The 22,738-nt window shown below is 43.7% G+C and overlaps 1 protein-coding gene across 2 annotated transcripts in view; it reads left to right on the forward strand.

The window, feature by feature from the left end:
* The first annotated feature begins 13,006 nt into the window (after positions 1-13,006).
* PDSS2 (decaprenyl diphosphate synthase subunit 2) overlaps positions 13,007-22,738 on the forward strand; it is a 216,607-nt gene continuing 206,875 nt past the window's right edge. Inside the window, exons 1-2 of one of the 2 annotated variants that reach the window (XM_083176944.1) lie at positions 13,007-13,139; positions 20,512-20,799. In XM_083176944.1, coding sequence (XP_083033070.1) covers positions 20,528-20,799 — 272 coding nt within the window. In that variant the 5' untranslated portion in view covers positions 13,007-13,139; positions 20,512-20,527. Of the gene's footprint in view, positions 13,140-13,172; positions 13,347-20,511; positions 20,800-22,738 lie in introns of those variants that run through there. The other variant, XM_083176945.1, reaches the window with a different exon arrangement.

The raw sequence follows: 22,738 nt of genomic DNA on the forward strand, positions 1-22,738 counted from the left end.
AAGACAATAGTTTTTATTCTTTTTTTTACACTTTGCATCAGCCCGATGCCCACCGCCCAGGGGCATCGGGGCAGCCCCGGACTTTCAGCATGGGCTGGTAAGTCATGGAGGGGGGGGGGACCCCTTCATTGGGGGGGGTCCCCACTTCCCCAGGACCTCTGCCCATGCTGACCAGCCACGGGGATAATGCTTTGGCCGCGGGACCTTATATATTAAGTGTCCTCCGGCTGTGGCATTACCCTGCTGGCTGGTTGGGTCTGGTGCTGGTTCTTAAAATACGGGGGACCCCTAGTCATTTTGTCCCCCGTATTTTGGGAACCAGCGCTGGACCTTGAGCCTGGTGCTGGTTTCATTAAATCAAGGGAACCCCTATTTGTTTGTCCCTCTGATTTTATGATACCAGCACCGGCTTTTTGAGCCCGGGGCTGGTTATGCTTAGGAGGGGGGACCGCACGCCGTTTTTTTTCTTTTTTTTTTGTTTTAACAATTTTTTTACAACAGAACCATGCACAGATCTCAATGATCTGTGCATGTTTCTGATAAAATCGCCAGGCAGAACCTGGTCTATTTTTTTTGCGATTTTTAGTAACCTTTACTAAAAATCGCAACCCATTAAATATGCGAGTTCTATCCTTTTTAATGGGAAAACATCTGGATGCGAGTTTTAGTCTGACTGAAAATCGCACCTTCAAAAAATGTGATTTTTGCCGCAAATCGCACCCTATAAAATATGCGATTTTCGGGAAATGCCTGAAAACTGCATATTTTGTGGAAAAAAACGCAAAAAAACCCGCCTCCCATTACATTTCGCCCCATGTCTTCATTGACAGGAGAACATCCCTGGCCCTCACTGACAGCAGCATCACTGCCTCACTCACAGTGGCACATCTCTGACAGAAGCTCATCACTGTCTCACTGACAGCAGCACATCTCTGCCCCACGGATAGCAGCACACCACTGCCTCACTGACAGCAACACATCACTGCATAACTTATATGCAGCAGCTCAATGACAGCTGCACATCACTGCATCATTGACAGCAGAATTATAGGAATTGCACCTATAATGGTGTTCATTAAATTAAAAGAAAAGTTAATCCTGTGCAGCACCCGAAATGTGATGATATAGATTAGTTAGCTCTGAGTGTCACAGATAACCACTGGAATGATTGTTGGTTTATCGATTCGGGCACAAGACATTTCAGTTCAGAGAGGTCACAGAGTTTAATTCATCAATGTTAGGGGCAGAAACAGAAGTGGTAAAATTATTGTTACAAGCAGAATTCACCAGCAGTTTTAGGTCCTTGATACAAAGCACTGAAATGTAATGCTGATGAGTGACAGTTATTTGAACTCTGGCATAAAAGATTTGGCCATGGATATGACATTGTTGAAAAGCTACAGAATGGGACGGTCGTAGTAATGTCAGTAACTAACAAAGAGAAACGTGTTTGAGAGCTGCACATTTGGGAAACAGAGTTGTACAGATGTAGCGACTGTTATATCTGTCCGTGTGTATATACTTGTGTCACCACTAGGGGTCATCAGGCACTTTTGGACTTGCTGTTCTGTCTCTAGAGACTCTGGGGAATCATGTGTCTGGTGATTGAGGTAAACAGCTCACTCTGGACACCTGTGAGCTGACTTTTATAGTGTGCCTGATACCAGCACTCAGGGCTGGACATTGGCCCTTATTCTGATCTAATCGCAGTACAAATTTGTTCTCAAAATGGGCAAAACCATGTGCCCTCCAGGTGGGGCAGATTTAACATGTGCAGAGAGAGTTAGATTTGGGTGAGTTATTTTGTTTCTGTGCAGGGTAAATACTGGCTGTATTATTTTTACACTGCAATTTAGATTTCAGTTTCAAATCACCCCACCCAAATGTAACTCTCTCTGCACATGTTACATCTGCCCCACCTGCAGTGCACATGGTTTTGCCCATTTTGAGAACAAATTTGTACTGCGATCACTTCTGAATAAGGGCCATTGTCTGTTGGAGGAAGTGGTTCCAGTCTCTGTGTTGCTCTCCAGCTGATGCCTTACACTTCAACTCATGCCCTGGACTCCTGTTTATGCCCACCACTTCTGCTGATGTCTTGCACTTCAGCCTGTGTTTTGCATCACCCTATCCAGTATGGTGCTTCATGAGCTCTGACTGGCCATCTGGCATTTCTGGCAAATGCCAGAAGGGCCGATGGCCAGGTGGGCCGATTAGCGCACGCATGCAGGGGGTGTTACATAGAAACCCCCCCTGACGGACCAACAGTCTCTTGTGTATTTCAAAGCAAAGAGAGCTCTGCTGAGCTGTACTCTCTGTGCTGGCTGCCCTGATAATCGTTACTGAGGCTGTTAGTGCAGAGACAGAGACTGAGCTGTCTCTGCAGTGACAGCCTCAGTTAGGATCATCAGGGCAGCCAGCACAGAGAGTACAGCTCAGCAGAAAACTCTCTGTGCTTTACAATGCGCAGGAGAATGGAGGGGAGCCGCGGACTGTGGACAGTGGGAGCACCAGGCACTTGCCTGCACCACACTCCAGTATATGTATCCACTTCCAGTGCTGGACTGGATGCTGGCTTAATCTCTGTTCACTGAGGGGCAGGCCGATTCCTTACTCATCGGTGCTACGGGATCAAGCCCCACCTCCAAATTAAGCTCCACCTCCAAATTTCCCTGCACTAATTTACTGTTAGACGGGACATCAGGGGGCAGGGGCTCTATCATACTCTGGTGGTGGTGACTGGCTGACTGCACAGATGAACAGAACACTCACAGAAGCCACGCTGACATCAGGTTATATCTGCTCTATATATGACATATTCTATATCTGTAGATATGTGTTGTGTGTATATATTGCACACATAGGACCTGATTCAGGTGCACTCGCTAGGCAGCATACACTCGCTGCCTATTGAGCGATTAAGCACTGCCCGCCACCCCAAGAAATGCTTCCCCAAAGCACTGCCAGCACCGCACGCATGTCCTCGCTAGCATACGAGGGGATGTGTATGACAACACATCACATTATGTGGTATAATTTGTAATGGGCATTACGTTGCATCAAAACGTTGCATCAATGGTGAGATGTTTATACTAATCACCACTGGTAGTCAATAAAGCCATTATAAAAAGATGAAAAACACAAAAAAAGCATAAAAGATATATTTACATCACATAGCACTAAAGTATTGAGTAACTCCTCTAGTAACTCCTCTACTAGGGTGTCCAAATATGCAGCTTAAACAGTATATTGATAATCAGGTATGGGGGAAAATATAGGACCCACCGAACCAATAGGAAACATTAGGGAATTACAGAAATGACCCCCTCAGTCGCTAACATATTGAAATCAGTGTATTTAAACCTGCTGATTCATTTAAGCCCTTAGGGCTTAATGTATCCAAATACAGGATCCAATGGGCTTCCCACTGTAACAACTGTAGGCTCCTATTGCTACCCCTAATTGACTTAGGTACGTTGTCAATCATTCTGTATCTAATTGGCCTGCCTCAAAAAAATGGTGCGCCACAGGCTGCTCGCTTTTTCCTGTGTTGATGTCCAGTATGGGGGTGGTAGAATGTGTCGCCACTGATCAAAAACTGGCAGGTAACACACGTACATCATATGCACCCCAATTTAGCGGACTTAAGGCCAAAAGGTACAGGTTCTTTAAAGGTCTTCACCAACGAGTCCCTAAGGTTTCTCCTTCGTTTGAAGCACGGCATCAATCTGGTGTTATGGAGCGGCAGCTCTTTATCCGACTGGACAATGTGCCACAGTCACTTGGAGTTCTTATTGATGGTTTCACTGCTGGTATTATATTGTTGGAAAAAAAAGGGATCATGGCTCCACCTTGAGGGGCAATTGGCTTAGGAGTCAACAACTCCTCCCTGGGTATCTGACTAATTTTGGCCTTAGTACACTCTAATTGATTTAGGTTATGCCCCCTAGCCACAAAGTTGCTAATCAACTTATCCATCTGGGAATTAGCCATATCAGGATCCGAATTGATCCTTTTACAGCGTAATAGCTGAGATTATGGTAGCCCAAAAACACTGGATCTTGGGTGACAACTAGAAAAATGCCAGGGGAGGCGTACAGATTTTTTGGGAAAAATATAGCTGGTTATATGCTTCAGTCATTCAGGGGGATGGAATTGGAGGGCGGGCTATCCCATTCAATGACTGAGGCTGTTATCAATGTCATCCCTAAAGTGGGAAAGGACCCCCTGATAGTGGATTCATACAGGCCAATCTCCTTGATCTCTGTTGACGCTAAGGTCTATGCCAAAATTATAGCAGTAAGATTAAGCAAAGTAATTCACTATATGGTGCATCCGGACCAAACCGGTTTTATCGGTGGGAAATCGACTGCTATTAATCTTCGCAGAGTATTTTCGTACTTGCAATGGGCCGGTGTTGTAGATAAAAGTGTAGGAGTAGCGGCATTCGATGCCAATAAGGTGTTAGATTCAATAGAATGGCCTTTTCTGCGGCAGGTATTAAAAACTTTTGGGTTTGGACCTAGGTTCATTGAGAGAGTGTTTCTGCTCTATCAATCACCTACTGCAAGGGTACTAATTAATGGACACGTATCGGAGCCCTTCAGTCTTTCTCGGGGAACCAGGCAGGGGTGCCCACTGTCACCGCAATTATTTGCGCTGGCAATTTAGCCCCTGGCCTGTAAATTAAGGGAGGCCTTAGAGTACCGTGAGGTCCAGATGTCTACAATATTGTAGCATTGTATGCCGACGATTTATTGGCCGGTCTCTCAGACTACCGAAAAGATTTAGATAAGGTGCTTGAAGTTATACAGACTTATGGGAATTATTCTGTCTTAACAACTAATCTTAGTAAATCCCAACTCCTTATCTCTGGGGGAAAACCTTAATCGCTAAATATCCCATCCCATTATCCACCTAGGGTTGAGCAGTTTAAATACTTGGGTATATATGTAGCTGAGGAGCCGGAAAAATATGTAGTCAACAATATAGAACCAATCATAAAGGAAATTAAATTTAAATGTAAAAATTGGTCAAAGTTACCCCTCACTGCGGCTGGGCGTGTTAATCTAGTTAAAATGGTCATTTTACCCAAGGTATTGTATGTGCTGCAGCACGCACCATGCTACATTGAACAAACTGTGTTTAATAGGATCCATGGTATTATTTCAACATTTGTATGGAAAAAAAAAGGCCTAGAGTTAAGATGGCCACCTTGACTAGACCAAGGAAAAAGGGGGGACTGGCACTGCCTAATTTTAAGCTCTATTACTTTGCAGCACAACTAGCGCAACTAAAGGTATGGTTAAGTGAGCAAGAGTGTCCCTCTTAGTTGCTTAGACTTTTGGCATGCGTGGCCCCTAGGCACACGCCTTTACAGGTTTTGTTGACCAAAGGGAATCCTAGAACCCAGGTCCCAATGGTCACGCAGGCCAAGAAAATATGGCAATGGGTCAGTAAGGTTACGGGAGTAGAGAGTATAGATCCAGATACATATTTATTCTCACTGAACCACCTTGAAAAGATTAAAGAGCATCAAGGTGTTAGAGTCTGGAGTCAATATGGCATAGTGTCTATTGGACAAGTGTACACAAATAGCCAACTTAAGTCATTTGCACAGTTGCAGGGAGAATATGCAAATACTTGCAAATCTAATGTTTTTTAAAATCTAAAGTAGCGACAAATTCTATCAGAACACAAAAAATTCAGTTTAATTTCTTACACAGAACATATATGACTCCTGAAAAAATTAGTAAGTTCTCACAGAAATCTACCAATAACTGTCCAAAATGTAATGTGTCAGGTTGTGGCTTTTTTCATTTAATATGGGAATGTGAACGGATTCAGAGATACTGGCAAGAAATTGAGCAAATAATGGAGACAAGTGGCATTCCGGTTCAAACTGCCTCTCCTCTTGCTTATATTCTGGGGGTTTGGCATAATGACCAGATGACGTATGGGCAAAGGCAATTAGCAATATATTTGAGCTCTATAGCTAAAGTAATTATCGCACGCACATGGATGGCAAAGACAGGTCCAGAAGTGAGAATGTGGATCAATTGGGTGAATATCACTTTTGAACATGAAAGATTTGTTAGCCTCACACGTAAAACCACAAACAATTTTTTTTTTTTAAATATGTTTTTCTTTTTTTTTTTATTGAGTCTTTATTTATCATTTCAATTTCATATCACAAAAAACACAATTCATCACATCCATGTTCAATCAACGGATATTGTGAAGTATAAAAAAACATATAAACATATACACATCTCTTAAACATCACATGTACAGACATAAACTTACACCCACAACACTAACAAGTTCACAGCCCCAGATCATGCTCCACTTTTATTCCTTTGCTACCTTTCATATAAGCTCTTCCTTATAATACCTGTATACAATTTTTTTTTTTAAATATGGGTTGGTTGGTATAGGACAAAATATTATAAAAAAAGAGAAACAGGCCTGACTGCTGTGTCGAATATATATTAATTGTTTAAATAGTGGAAATAAAAGTCACATGAAAATTGATTCACAGGTAAAAAGACTCACAAAAATACTTGATGTTGTTCACAAATATTTAGAATTATGTTTTTTTTTTGTTGGGTTAAATAATACACTTAAAAAAGTAGTAAGAGTGTTAGTCACAATATTTGAGTTGTAATTGTCCTGGTCCTAAATTCGGGTAAACAATACTGAAATTAAAAGTAATAGTGGTCATAGTCAGTTCATGAATTGCAGGTGTCATAGAATAAGTTCATTTTTTTCTTCCCTTATAAGGTCTATATAAAATTAGAGTACATGCAAGTGATCTGGATAAGCATAGTACTCCCCCTCAGTAGGTTTATATAATTTATCAATACTAATTGGTAGTGAGATCCTTGTTATATATCATCGTCAATTTGTGATGCAGTGAATAGATCTCCTAGCGGTATATAATCCGAAACGTGGTGATAAAGTATCGGCCGAGTATTGCAGGTTGTGATTGTATGTACGTCTTGTAATTAATATTATGGATAAGAATGGAATTAGGAAAAATTGTCTATGTATCTTTTATATGTTATGTGAAACGTTTGAATAAATAGTTATAAATAAAAAGAAAAAAAAGAAAAATGCAGTAAATTGTTCCTGTCTGTTGGCTTAGAAAACAAAGACGTGGAGATCTGACCATTAGAAAGAGTAATGCGCACATCCAGAAAATGAATTTCGTTCCGACTGGTAGTATATGTAAACTTAACCGTGCTTAAACTGGTATTGTGTGCTTCTATCACATCAATCAAATCTTGTGGATCTCCCTTCCAGAAAACCAGGAGGTCATCAATGTAGCGGGTATAGAATTTAATCCGTCCCCCCACATAGATCTCACTGAAGAAAACGTCATCCTCAACAGAAAAAATAAAGACGTTGGCATAGGAGGGGGCTACCGCCGCCCCCATAGCACAACCGATATTCTGTAAGTAAAATTTGTCCCTGTAAAGATTTTTTTTTTTGTGAGGAATAATTTGAATAAATCAACAATAAGACCGTCAGGTCCTGTGTACAGTACACTCTCCCTGAGAAACTTGGCCATACACAATAAACCAAGATCATGCGGGATCACTGTGTACAAACTCCCAACGTCAATAGTGAACATACAGACATTGGGATCTAGTGTCGGTAATTCAGCAAGTTTCACTAGCAGTGAAGTGATGTCCAACAGGAAGTGGTCATTCGCCCGCAGGCAGGGTTGTATGAATCAATCTTTATAGATCGATCTTGTTTGTAATAGGGAACCCCTGGCAGACACTATTGGTCTACCAGGGGGATCCTCCAAGGACTTGTGTATCTTGGGGATACAGTACATTATTGGAACAATTGGATGTTTAGGCAATAATGCTTCCATGAGTTTCTTAGAAATTTGATTCATGTTGACCCCTGCTTGCAATGTCTCTTGTAATTATTTTCTAAACTTTGCAGTAGGATCTTCTGGGAGGAGGCTATAGGTAATTTGGTCTTAAAGATGTTTCATGACTTGAAGGTTATATTTTACTTGATCCTGAATTACCAGGGCACCCCCCTTGTCCGCGGAATGGAACACTAGTGATTCATCTTGAGCCAATTTGTTAAGACAGTCTCTCTCTATTTTTGAGACATTTTGATGGACATCACACTTTGTCTTATGAATCTTGTCCACATCTTCATTGAGGAGATGCATAAACGTCTTAACAGAGGGATTAAATCCCTGGGGCTCAAATGTAGATTTGGGAAGAATTTTCACAAGATGAGCAGGAAGCTGTTCTGTCTTGCTCGATGATGATGGATTTTTTGCAAATAATTCTTTCATCTTAAATTGATGATGGAATCGGTGCTGCTCAATTGATTGCGATTAAAAGGGACATATGGAACAAATGAAAGTCCTTTATTTAATACTTTGGTTTCCAGTGGGGACAAACAATGTGAAGATAGATTCACTCCCAGATTTTCTATGGTCTGGGGGGCATTTTGCCATGCCCTCTTCCTCGCTTGGTGATCTCCATGTCTGGTAACGTCTAACACGCCTTGTGTGTGGGCTCGTGTCATGGACCCTAAAGGGCGATTAGACACATTAGATTTTGACTGTACTCAGCTTTGGTCACTTTCGCTATTTGAAGAATAGAAATCAGCGGAAGAATCCTGATTTCTGGTAAATTTATCCAGATTTCTGCGAAAAACGGTTTCCTCTTCCGCGAATCACGGGTTGGTTCCGCCCACCTATACACGGTGTTGCTTTCGTAGTCGTAATCCACTTTGCTTCTTTTTTCTTTTATAAACTTTAATAATTCTTGTTTATACGTCTGGATCTGGGTATTTAATTTGCCATACTAATCTGCAGACACATCATTCTGTAATTCAACCTTATGTATGCCTTCAAATGCGCTAATTTCGTCATTGATGTTAGAAATTTCTTTAGTGCACTGTTCGATAATAAGAAGCAATAAGTCTAAGGAGCACTTATTAACAATGGACAAAAACAATGGATCATTTTTACCGATGGTAGGGCTGTTACGCATCCTCAAACCGCGAGGTATTTTTTTAGATCTATGGTAATCACTGAGTGTGACACCATGCATATAGAAATCAGTGTGCCTTTTATGCATTTTCAACAGTTTCTTATATAGATCTTCTACAGGTGTAGATGTACCCACATTAGACAAGTCCTCTTTGAACCGTATGCTCTCGGCTTCCGATTCCGAATAACTAAAGACATCCCCAATGGGGAACAACATCTGTTGAAATCCCGGGGTAACATCATCCACACCCAATGCCATCCTTAGAGGCTCCGACACAATCACAATGTGTAGGCCCCAGTATAGATTGGATCAAACACACCAACAGTGTACCAAACAGAGGTGCTTAGAAGCTGGTATTTATGTATGACCAGTGTTCAGAAAAGAATTGGTGCACCAGTGCAACAAGTGGTGAATCACACAAAAAATGGTAAAGCAAAAAGTAATAAAAATTAAAACAACCCAGACGGGTATCACCTGATCCGATGAGGAGACACTAAAAAGTGGGGTACTTGTTTCCTAGCACGGCCACCACGATTTCTATCGTGGTGGTCGTGTCGGAAAAAATCGTGTCGGTCGCGTCGGGTGCATACCAAAACGCACACGACGCGACCGACGCGATGTACCCGATTTCTCCATAGGCTTCAATGTTAAAATAATTTAACATTGAAGCCTATGGAGAAATCGGGTCCATCGTGTCCATAGGCTTCAATGTTAAATTTTTTTAACATTGAAACTGAGTCCATTTAACATAGTAAAAAATGGTAAAAGGGCCAATATGGGCCATTTCTCATTGGGTATGGGCCTTTTCCCATTTTTTACTATGTTAAATGGACTCAGTTTCAATGTTAAAATAATTTAACATTGAAGCCTATGGACAAATCGGGTCCATCGCATAGGCTTCAATGTTAAATATTTTAACATTGAAGCCTATGGAGAAATCGGGGGCATCGCATCGGGCGCGCAGAGGCTTCAATGTTAAAATATTTTAACATTGAAGCCTATGGGGAAATCGTGGGCATCGCGTCGTGTGCCTGCTTTCCGGTACCTCTCTATGGTACCTTGGCGGCTCAGTACCGCCCTCCAGTGGCCGGCGCCCTAGGCAAATGCCTAGTCCTGCCTAGTGGTGGCGCTGGCCCTGGTCCAATCAGTAGGTGTGTGTCAGCGGTGAAACGCGCTGGCACACACCTTTGTGAAGGGGCGGACAGCGGCGGTGTTCGAGCTGCGCTGAGCATCCAGGGGATGCGGAAGCAGCGTTGCGGCAGGCAGTCCACAGTGTTCAGGAAGTGCTAAGTGGACCTACTGTACAGTGGCATAATTGAATTAAAAACATTAAAAAGATAGGCCGGCCGCTCTCAGCCAATCTCTCTCTCAGCCAATCATCGGCGAGGTAGTGAGGCTACTGATTGGTGAGAGCACTCAGCCAATCAGCAGCTGGTCTATCTTTCAGGGAAAAAAAATAAATTTAGCCATCGCAGGTCTGCTCAGCACTTCCCGGACAACGCGGACTGCCTGCCCCGCTGCTGCACCCACACCCCCTGGGTGCTTAGTGCAGCCTGGGCCCCGCCGCTGTCCAGAATTGTTTTCTTTTTCATTACTCTCCTGGCCCCGCAGCTCCTCAAAAATGTTCATGGGATAAATCGTATGCGATTTATCTAATGTAAACAAGTGCCCAAAAAATTTGTGAGCTCTCCCGAGGAGCTACCAGGGGGCTCCAGTATATTAGATCTACAATGTTACATAGCTACATAGTAGGTGAGACTAAATAAAGACTTGCGTCCATCTAGTTCAACCTATGTTTATAATAGTTTATCCCTTGTTGTTGGGGTGTAAGTATGGCAGTACGGCGTACCGCTAAAACATATGGTGCCGTTACCCCATATGCGTGCATATGTGAGTGGCGGGGGGCGTGGCCTTACGCGTCTCTGCTTCCCCTCCCTGTGTCACTGTGCTGTCAACCAATAAGAGCTTGCGGTCTGGCACCCAATTAGGAGCCAGCCCGCGAGGTATGATTAGCTCACGGCCCAGTCAGGGACACAGTGAAGGGGAAGGAGAGACACACAATGTGCTCCCCTCCTCTCTGAAGGGAAACAGCGGCAGGGGACAACCAAGACGAGTCCTGGAGACATCCTGAGCCAGCAGCACTGCAGAACAGTGAGTTGTGCTTCTGACTTATTCTGGCACTGTGGGGGCACACTTAGCACTGTGGGGGCATATCTGGCACTGGGGGCATACTTAGCACTGTGGTGGCACTGGGGGCATATCTAGCACTGTGGAGGCATATGCGTGGCACTGTGGGGGCATATCTGGCAATGTGGGGGCATAATTGGCACTGTGGAGGAATATGTGTGGTGCTGTGGGGACATATGTGTGGTACTGTGGGGGCATATGTGTGGCACTGTTGGGGCATATCTGGCCCTGAGGGCATATGTGTGGCACTGTGAGGGTATATCTGGCACTGGGGGCATACTTAGCACTGTGGGGGCATATATGTGTGGCACTGTGGGGGGAAATGATATCTGGCACTGTGGGGGCATATATGTGCACAAGCCCAAAAATAAATGTCATTGTGTTTTAAAGTTTTGTCATGTAGCCACTCCCCCCCATGTAGCCCATTTCCCTCGATCCGCGCAGCACAGTACCACTAAGATTTTTTTTCTACTTGCACCACTGCTTGTTGTAAATGATGTTCTGATTTTTTAAAGACAGATTATGTTACTTATTTGTACCCATGGATGTTTTAACCAATAAATGTTTATCCAGCCTTATTTTAAACGTATTTATAGTGTCTGCCGACACCACTTCTCCAGGAAGAGAGTTCCAAAGTTTGACTGTTCTGACTATGGGCCGTATTCAATGAAAATATTCTCCGTACATGGCGAGCGTTTTTTTTCGCTCGCAATGCACTCGCCGTGTTTTTGCGGAGATTCTCCATGTTTGGAGATTCTCCGCCACGGCACTTTAGATAGTATTCAATGTGACTGATACTCGCCGCCCCTTGAGGCGAGTATCAGCCAATCCGGCGAATGAGGTGACGCCGCAGGGAGCCTGAGGACGGTGGCAGGCAGGGAGAGTCAACAGGGGGCCGGGTATTCACTGCATCCAATCGTGCATATGTAATGATCGGGTGCAGTGAATATATGAATATCTAATGAGCGGCTCGGCTCCCGGCCCCCTGCTGGCTGCATGTGCTATAAGCACATGAATAAAAATAGCATGCCCTTTCACAGATTAAAATTCCTGATTTTTTGACACCAAAATTAAAACAAAAAAACTTTTATTGTAAAAGTTCATATTCCACTTCTCCATGAAAAGATGGAGAATTGCTACACAGAGAGACACGGCGAAAATCACTAAGAAAGACGGCGAGAAGTGCACGTTGAATAGGGTTGCTCGCTTTTTGAGAACAAAAGTCTCCGTCCAAGGCGAGAAAAGCACAAACTCGCCATAAAACACAGATAATTTATCTCATTGAATACTGCCCTATAAAGAACATCAACCTTTTGACGATGTCAACCTTTTGTCTGTCTACCAATAGTTGTTGACCTAGACATGGTTGATCTGAAGGTGCCCATACACGTTGCGACTATACAGTAGCATGCGTTTTGAACTTTTAACGTTCAAAACGCATTGCATGTGCTTATAATCGCACCTTTTACCTGCGGGGATCGAAAAGTGTATAGGCTCCTTAATGACTGCATACCCTGTCAGGGAAAATTGGGTCCAACGGGTCAGACTTGTCCTCAGGACAAGTCGGACTAGTGTTTGGGGACCTTACTCCTACATTTTCTTTAAATATATTTCTACTCAATTTTTTTTCTCCCATGTCCGTCTTAGCGGTGTAAATGACCTTTGGTTTATGACATGTCTTCATGGCCGCAGCACAGGGCACGCACCGCCCGCACTACTATAGTGACTTTTTACTAGCTCGGCTCCCGCGACAGCAGTAATGATGAACCTCTCACTCACACGTTACTTTGAGCGAGGGGGGCCGTCTTGCGCATGCGCCGTGCTTCCGGCACCTCGCGCGCTCGCGTTGAGAGCGGCGGGTGTGCTGGGTGATCTCGCGGCATAGGGCGGTATTCTTTGGGCGCATGCGCGGTGAATACGGTAAGTTTTTTTTCTCTTTGAGTGGAGCCGGTGGAAAAAAACGCTTGTAGTAATGCCGGGCCGGGCTGTGGATATCGTGCGAGTGACCGCTCAGGACAGTAACCAGGCCCCGCACCCACTGTCCCCGGCGTGCCGCTTGCACGCACCTCCCCTGCCCCTTGCTGTACCTGCTGCATGTCCCGGATCAAGCTGTCAGGAGTGACCCTGGTGTGTGTGGTTCGGGTAGTCTTCCCCAGTTCCCATCGTGTTACGTGACTGTGTGTATGTGGTCACGCTTCTTAATTGCCAGTGTAAATAGTACATTTTATAATTGCATCCAGTGTAATACTTGGTGACATTAAACTTTGCTTTATAGTCATTGCTTCAGGCACTTGCAGGGGGATGTGGCTTCTGGTACATGGGAATGACCCTTGTTTGGCTAATGGTGTTTTTCTCAGACTTTAAACAGAAACAATCAGAATATACAGTGCTCCCCTCTCAGCCTACAGCACATACTGTTACTGTATATTAGGGATGGCCATCGACCATCGATGATTCGAAGTCATCGATGGTTCATGGCCGATGATGAATACTTTAGCCATCGATGGGGGAGAACCAGATGTTTTGCTTTTTTTTAAAGTCCCGGGACACGGAGCATAGCTCCGACACCCGTGAAGCCACGCCCCTGTGTTTTGATTGGCCCACAGGCCAATCAAACAAACACAATGGATGCCCATGTAAAAATATCGATGGCCAGTTGCAGAATTGCCATCGATGGCAATGGCAACGATGGCCATCCCTACTGTATATTAACAAAACGCGGCAATTTGTGATTAGTAACATCAGCCTCCGTCTCCGCAGTGCCGCCATGGCAGTCTGAGCTGCTAGTTTCTGCTGTTGCTCATAGTGTATGCATTGGGCTTGATTTGATCGTAAAACTTTTTGGTACTTCTTTACTTTCACGACGCCGCGCGTCAGAGTCCCCTTGCGGGGCTCGCTTCGCTCGCCCACGCTGCGGGCTCGGTGGCTCGCTACGCTCGCCACGCTAATTAAAATCAACTCCATGCCAACATGGATAGTGGAGGTATGAACTATCCATGTTGGCATGGCGTTAACTTCGTTTATTTTACTTAGTTTGTGGCGAGCGTAACCCGGAAGTAATATAACATGATATAGATTTGAGTGGGGGGGGTGTTAAAATTGAAATCTAAATGGCAGTGTAGTAAGAAAGCAGCAAGTATTTACCAACTAGACTGGCCAATCCCGGGATTGGACCTTTCTATTACAGGATCAGCTGCGCATGTGCATATCTGATGCCGGACACGCTGCCCAGAAGTTCCCGATCCCCGTCCTGCATTCTGGAGCGGGTATGGGCAGTCCGACCTGTGCAGTGTGACCTCTGACTGTCGCAGGCTGCACTGCCCATATCCGCTACAGAGTGACCCCTCACCTTTCAGTTCTGTCTGCAGCTTCGACCAACCGCCTCCGTGCGGCTCTGCTGCTGCCACCGCCGGCTCCGCCCGCCCACTCCTGTCTGGAATAGAGAGAGAGGCAGGTAGAAAATGCTGGACTTTTGGTTGGTGACTGGAAAAGAAAGGCATTTGAGTGAGTGGGATAGAGATAGAGGAGGCAGGAGATTGGAATAGAGAGAAAGAGTAGCAGGTAGTAGAGGCTGTTCTGAGGTAGGTGAGTAGAATAGAGAGGCAGGCAGGTGAGTGGTATAGAGAGAAAGGGTTAGGCAGGTAAGTGGCATATAAATAGGAAGGCAGCTGAGGCAGGACTGGGGTATAGGCAGCAGTAGTAAGAGCAGAAGGGCATGGAGAGACACCCACACTGCCCTGTCCGGCTCAGTACCTTGACTCTGTCACTTCTGGCTGAAGATATTGAACTTGTTGCTGTTTTAATCCGCCCGGTGCCCTGGGTCTTCGCGGTCTGGTATTATCGGCTTGTGTATCGTCACCCCTGAAGCATGTCCGACTGCCACCTCTATGGTATAGCAGAGCACCGGGTTCCAAATCCAGCTGTATGGAAACCCAGTGCAGTAAGGCTGGGAGATAGACTAGATACCTGCAGCAGCATCTGATTATTTCTTTTACACCTCTTTGATGTCCAGTATCCAGCATTGTTCATCACATAAGGCAGTTGCTTCTGTTAGTGCTGACTAATAATAGCATCCCAAGCCTCCTACATAAGTAACTTTTCTATTTGCTGTTTAGCAGTCCTAAAGATATTCAGCTTCAAGCACATCCCAACAGGTAGAGAGGCCACAAGGCTACATCTATATACACTAACCATTACAACAAGCTACAATGTAAAGAGTAAAATGAGCAGGAACTCAGGCAAATATGGATGGTTGGTGGTATAGCTCATAGACAAAAGGTAGGCAGTGACAGTAGGTCGACAAGAGTTTCATGCTTTTTTTGCAGTGCAGGGAGCCTGGGAGATAGACTAGATACCTGCAGCAGGTATCTAGTCTATGGTGTCAATGTTGACATCTGAGCACATGGGCTCCCACTTAATATGGTGTGAACCATCACTTTGCACACCATGCTTTGAACCCGTGCCTTGTAGTGTTCATTCTAGCACCTGCCATCTTTCCAAACACATGCAGTTCCTCTTCCCTGCCTGGGGTGTCACTGTCTGCTGTAGTGCTTCTAGCACAGTGCGGTCTGTATATCAGCACTGATATGCAAACCAGACCTGTGCTAGAAACCCCAAAGCAGACCGCGACACCCCAGGCAGGGAAGAGGAACTGCATGGGTTTTAAAAGATGGCGGGTGCTAGAATGAACACTACCTTGCTCTACTACTGCTGCACTTGGTGTCCACTTTTGGAGTCCACGTGGATGGTAAAGCATGGAATAATCCAAAAAAAGAAAGAAAACCTTGTTGATAATATTGTCAATCTGCCTTCTACCTCCCCATATGTTACTCTGACCTACGCCTCCCCTCTTTTCTCCCTGTGTGTCCCTCTCTATTTGCTTTTCTGACTCTCCCTATCTTTAACATCCCTACTGTGCCTTGGCATGGGGATTAATCTGTGACTAAAGGGAGCCAAGCAGTGACCATTTTAGTGGAGCAAGTAAATGTGTCTGTTGTGGCATCAACGTGTCTCTTTATAAGTCAAATAGTGTTAATGAGGCACCAAAAACCCTTTGTGGTTTTATAAATAATGTTTAGCAGTTAGAATACGGATTTAATTCCAAAGGTGTGAATGTAGCTAGAATGTTATTCAAAAAGACAACCATGTATGTATCCATTTAGTAAATAGGTATAGTTTAGCTAGTTCAGTCCTGAAGGTAGATGATGCTATAGCTAGATACCCACTTATACCCGATTCTTACTGCTGCAAAAACCCGGGTTTTTGCAGGGGCAGCAATCAGAACATGGTTTTAGACACCTCATGGAGTGAAAGCTGCAGTTGTTTGTAAAAGCTTTTTTTGGGGTTGGGTTAACGCTTGAAATGAGGTGTTGTCCTGTTCTCATTACTCATGGCCCTTATATAATTGGGTGAGGCATTCGGGTGTCTAGAACAGGGGTTCCCAACCCTGGTCCTCAAGTACCCCCAACAGTGCATGTTTTCCAGGTCTTCACACAGAATCAGTGAAATAATTAGCTACACCTGTGGATCTTTTAAAATGTGCCTCAATAATCTGTGCACCTGTTGTGTGACCTGGAAAACGTTCACTGTTGGGGTTAGGAACCACTGGTCTAGAAGAATGTTAAGTATGGATATCACATCAATATCCTAAAGACAAAAAAATGGAAGACATAACAGGCCTTTTAAGCTTTTAGGGTTTAATATAACAGACCAAATCCAAGTAAACCACCACAGTATTTTGTCAAAGTTTTGCCTCCAACACCAGTAGGGGGAAATATGCACAAAATATGTACAAAAAATGATTACCTAGTATTCAAATTCAGTGCCTGAGATAGTATACTTTGTGTAATGTTTTGAAATCTTGATTCATGCGCAAATAAAATATATTTCTGTGTATTTAATGTGTTTGATGTGCTTATACAGAATAATCCTGCACATTTTGCATAAGGGATTCTCAACCTGTGTGTGTAAGTATTATATATATATTCCAGGATAAATGAAGGTGGCACTCCGAGACTTTAGGTTAACACAATGTATTTTCAAGTATACATCCCATACTGGTGCAAAACCAAGGCCGATGTTTCGTGGATAACCCTCGTTTTCAAGGTGCAGATACTGTCACAACAAGAAATAAAATAAGACTCATACCTTTATATAGGTAAAGAAAGACGTGTCCCCATTACCGTGCAGTCCCGGCGTCAGGGCAGAAGCGGCTGGTCCGTCACTTCCGGTCCGGCAGCCGGGAGAAGTTGTGAGCGTTGCCTAGGCAACAGAAAAACAAAGCACTGTGAAGTGATCCCTGGGACCCAGTGATACGGCGCTACAGAAATGTCCTGTTGTGGCAAGCAATGCGCCTACTGCAGGGAGTCTATGATTGCTGATAAGCGATTAATGCGTACTCATATAGCAGACTGTTGTTCAGTACATGAACATATATGGTGGTGTGCGTGTAGTTACAAGTGCCTGTTTAACACCAATTGCATTCATGGTGAAAGGAACTAGGTGCATCTCTAATAATGAAACCACTGTGATGCGTTAATGGGGCCACTCTGTTGCTTAAGAATACCTTTGGTGCCCCCCCCCCGCACGTGGACTATGCCTAGGGTGACCAACTCATCCCTTTAATCCGGGACACATTAATTACACAGGTTCTGTGGCAGTTTAAAACCAGGTGAAAGCCAGCCACAGAACCTGTGTAATTAATGTGTCCCTAACTATGCCCAATGTTATAGCTGGTGGCCAATCACCCATGCATGAGCCGGTGTCCCCAGTGTGATGGGCCGTGGTTGACCAAATGTGCCTGGTAGGCTGGGGGTGGAAAAACTGGGTGTAGGAACAACAGTGGAAATGTAGAATCACCAATATTGGTGTCAGAACACATTCCACGGCATTCTGTCGTTGAGTCCATATGGTACCGCTGTTTTTAATTTGAAGATCCATCTGGCTTCGGCCTGGAAGAGTCTGGATGCTCGATCTCCTCCCCTGGGGTTCGCCGGCACGTGATCGATAATTTGATGGTGTACATCACAGGTCTTCAACCTGTGGCCCTCCAGATGTTGTGGAACTACATTTCCCAGCATGCCCTGACAGTTTTGGCATGCTCTTATAGGAAGAAATGTGGCAATGCATGTTGGAACATGTAGTTTCACAACATCTGGAGGGCCATAGGTTGAAGACCCATGGTGTAGATCATTCAGGTCATGATCTTTCTCAGCAAAGTGCCTCGCCACAGGCTGATCGGAGGTTTTCCCTTTAGCTTTGTTGTTAATGGCACTTTTAATGGCTGACCGGTGTATGGCTGCTCTCTCCCTGAAGGCTCTGATGGTCTTGCCAACGTACCCTAGCCCACAGGGTCAAGTCAATAGGTACACCACGTGGGTGGTTTTGCAGGTGACCACATGTCTGATCTTGTAAATAGTTGTCACTAAATTAGTGGTGAACGTGGGTTTTTCGTCTCACCATATTAAACCCTTGAAAGTTTCCTCGGAGTGCCGCCCATTTCTCTTCTTCTACTTATCTGCCGGGAGGGCACCGAGGCGCAGTGACTACCAGGGAGAGTGCCGGGCCGCCAGCACAAAGTGATATATATATATATATATATGCTAGCCACCACCATTTTGCCAATTTTCCATGATGTCTAGCTCCTTGCAAAGTATCCTTCAGGCTATCAACGCCTCCACCCAGCGGCTCCTCAATAAACTTAGTGATGTGGTGGCCGAATCTTTGATCTCTAATCCAATGGCTTGCATACCACCTGTGACAGCTCCACTAGTGGACCTATCTGAACAAGATGAGGTGTATTCTATAACCGTTACTGGCTCTCTGACTCCTGCTATTGAGAACTGTCTATATATCCGTTATGAGCTGTACCACTAGAAGTGCCAGTATCCAGAAATTGGACGTGCCTCTTTGGTTTTCGGCTGTTTCCTCGGTACATGTCGACATACCCCCTGCTTACACTGGCCTCGAGGACTGGCCGGACTAATACTCTATATCACATCACCGAAAAGAAAAAGGCTTCCGTTTGCTATCTCCCACTTCACTCACAAACCTTTTTATTTGCATTATTTCTCAAGTAATTGCTGATTTAGCCCTCACTTTGTAGTCAGGTGTTTTACGTAATTTCTAGGCTATGTATTACATCCGTACATTCTGATGTGGGAGATAATAACCCTTAGTTTGGTGTCATATATAATAACCTGTTCTTCCTATACCATTGTCTCTGAAATCTTATCTCAGGCTGTCTGTCCCCTTTGCCACTACATTGTTTCGGCCACTTCACTCTGCGAATCATATCCTGTTCTTTATGCCCCTGGCAGTTCTCCTTCTAATATCCTTTATCTGGGTGGGTTAGTATGGGTGGGAGGGGATATAGTATAGTGTAGTATAGATTGTTAGTGGGTTAGATGGGTGGGTGGTTGGGTAAAACGGGAGAGGTAGGTTAGCTTTTTGTTTGGCATAGATTAGCTACTACAGCTAAAGGCCACTAACTTGCCTTCCCCTATAATGCATAGTAGTTAGAGGGGTAGGTATTTTTTTAGGGATCCAGGTACGCCTAAGTTGGGGGTGGGTTGTACAGGGTGGGGGGTTTTGTGGTAGGGTTGTTTTGGGGCTTTTGGGGGAGGTAATTTGTTTGGTTTGGTTTTGTTTTCTTAGATAGACATAATTATTACTATACTATTGAACCATGAATCGATATGCCGCTCCTCTACCTGAATTTAACACAGGCTGTTTTTTTACATTTCAATGCCAAAATGTTCCCTAACTATATACCTATATGTATCTTTAACCTGTCCAATCTGAATGGCGCCTTCAGGTTTATGGACTATTATACACCTGTCTTCGAGGTATTATGTATATCCTAATTGCAATATATATCTTTTTAAATTTCTGTGTTGTCAAGCCTTGCTGGGTGGTTGCATATCGCTTACTTGTAATATGTCTATGTTTAATTAGTTTTTTGCAAAAACTCAATAAAAATGACTCAATTTAAACAAAAAATTGTATACCGCAATAATGACCATCAATAATCGCAATATACAGTTGTTTTTATCATCCAAAACACGCAGAACTAATAGAATATCAGTCATAGCATTGCGTATTTTGGATTGCTGGTTTTCTTTTTGAACACTGAACTTGTAAATCTGTTCACAAAAATATGAAACCCAGAGTGATCTGATTATCCTGTGTATAGTATCCTGCAGACGACAACCTAATTGATTTTTGGAATTTTGTGAATTTATATTGCTGATGTTTTCTATATAATATTTGTTTTATTCTTTCTCTTTTGCAGGGTCTGTATTTTTACCATGTCTGTGGTCAAGGGTGTAACCCAATCAGCAGGGATTTTTAGAGGCTGTACCAGCGGCTTTGGTGCAAGAAGGACAATCAGTCTATTTTCTGGCTCCCCTACTGCTACTACTACTCATTGGAGCAAAGTTGTCTCAGATGCAGAAAAAATTGTGGGTTATCCAACTTCCTTCATGAGCCTCCGTTGTCTTCTGAGTGATGAACTGAGCAATATAGCAATGCAGGTCAGGAAGCTGGTGGGAACTAAGCATCCTTTGCTGAATACAGCCAGGTACTACATACTCTAATACTTATTGGGGGTTATTCTGGTTTACATGTGAACGCAATGTTTGTTAAATGCGTATGCTCATTTCTGCACATGTGCATGCGCCGGGTGTGTGCGGCCACAGCAAACAGAGTGTTCGCCAGGCGCACGCACTCAGGACTGCAAGCGTGGAGCGGCGTGCCGGGGGATTCATCCATGGGAATTTCCAGCATTTCTTGGGCGTTCCCATGAAAACAATGGGCATTCCCATGGAAAAAACTGGGGTGAAGGTTAACGTGGCGCTAAATGGTCTGAAGTTCGCCCTTCTGAATATCTTGGGGTCTTACCCTAAAGTACCCCCACAAAGGAACACAATATATACAATATATTCCCATGGAAATCGCCCGGGGACGAGGGGGGTGGGCAGCTGACATCACTGTATATGACATCACCGTATATCAGCTGCCCGCCCAGTTCCTGTCGAATGTGCATGCAAATCTAAGTGACCCCAGAGTCACTTAGATATGCGTGCACCTTTCTCATCGTTTGATGGTCGACGGCCATCATTGGATGTGAGTGTCGGCCCATAGGCTGTGAATGGATGTTTTGCCAAACCATCCTTTTGCGGGCGTGCGGCGTCTGGGGGACTCGCAAGGCTTGCAATTTGCAGCCTTGCGAGTCAACCAGAATAAGGTCCATTATGTACTGTCCTCTTTCTGCACAGGGAATCGTTTTCACTTATATCAAATTGTCTACCAAATTTGCATCTTCTGTTAAGGTCATTAATTTTAAATATTTTGATAGTCTTGTAAGTAGAAGCAAAAGAAGGTTGGTTTTACCTTAGTAGCAATTACTGTTGTAAATCTGACTGTCAACTCCCTGAAATCTCGCCGTGCTTTCAAAAACCTGCTACCTATTATATTTGGCCCATATAGCAGCGTGTGCTTATTGACTGTACTATGTTCAGTTTACTGGTAATATTCTATATATATTTTAGTGTATACAAAATTTTGATTTTAACAAAACAATGTGTTTTGTTGCTTTTACCATATTGCCAAATCAGTGAAAAACAATAGCACCACAAATAATTTTTAGTGCTTTTTTTTTTTTTTTATTAACCCACAATCTCGTACCAGTGTATGTGCCCCATTGCTTTAGCTTCTCTGTTGGCTAATGATTCAAATCGATATCAGGCAACACGTTCATGTTGTCATGGTGACGACAATGTAGAATAGATTTTGCTTTTCCTTTAAATCACTGTGGATTTGTACTTCTTGTTACTTGCACAGTGTGCTAGTTTGGACTTTCTGGGCAATTAATCCTTTTAAAGCTTAAATGGTCAGAAATGTGCTACACCAATCTCTGCACCATGTGCATTAACGGGATTCTATGCAAAAGCTAAGGGATTTACTCTAGTCTTTACAATACCAGAGCTTTAATGTATCTTAATCAAATATTTGTTGTATTTTACATACATTTCTTGTCCAGGAGAAGCAATGACAATCTGTCTTTTAAACTGGAAAATAAATAAAATGGGACTCTCTACCCATTGAGGCGTAATAATTGTCACGTGACGTGGCACAAAAACCTTGTGTATAAGAAAAGTGCATTTTTTAAAGGCATAACTATTAATATTTTAGATGGGTTTAGATACTTTACTTTAACCCTGGTACATTTGGAGACAACACAAGCACAAAAAGTTATCGGTGCTCAGTTACTTACAGCTGCCAAAACAAATGAATATTGCCCCATGACTGGAGATCAGGCATGGAAATATGATTTAATCTATCCCTGTTTTGACTTTGACATTATTTTTGACCAGGTACTTTATTCAGTTCATGAGTGATACAAACAAGGTTGCCCTCAGAAATTGTGGTGCTTGGGACTGGCAAAATAGGTAGCCCTGCTAGATCCAATAACCCCTTCAACTGTATATATTGAAGGGGTTATTACAATATATATATAT

This window comes from Crinia signifera, chromosome 3 (genome assembly GCF_055691185.1).
Source record: "Crinia signifera chromosome 3, ASM5569118v1, whole genome shotgun sequence".
In the NCBI taxonomy this organism is placed as follows: Eukaryota; Metazoa; Chordata; class Amphibia; order Anura; family Myobatrachidae; genus Crinia; species Crinia signifera.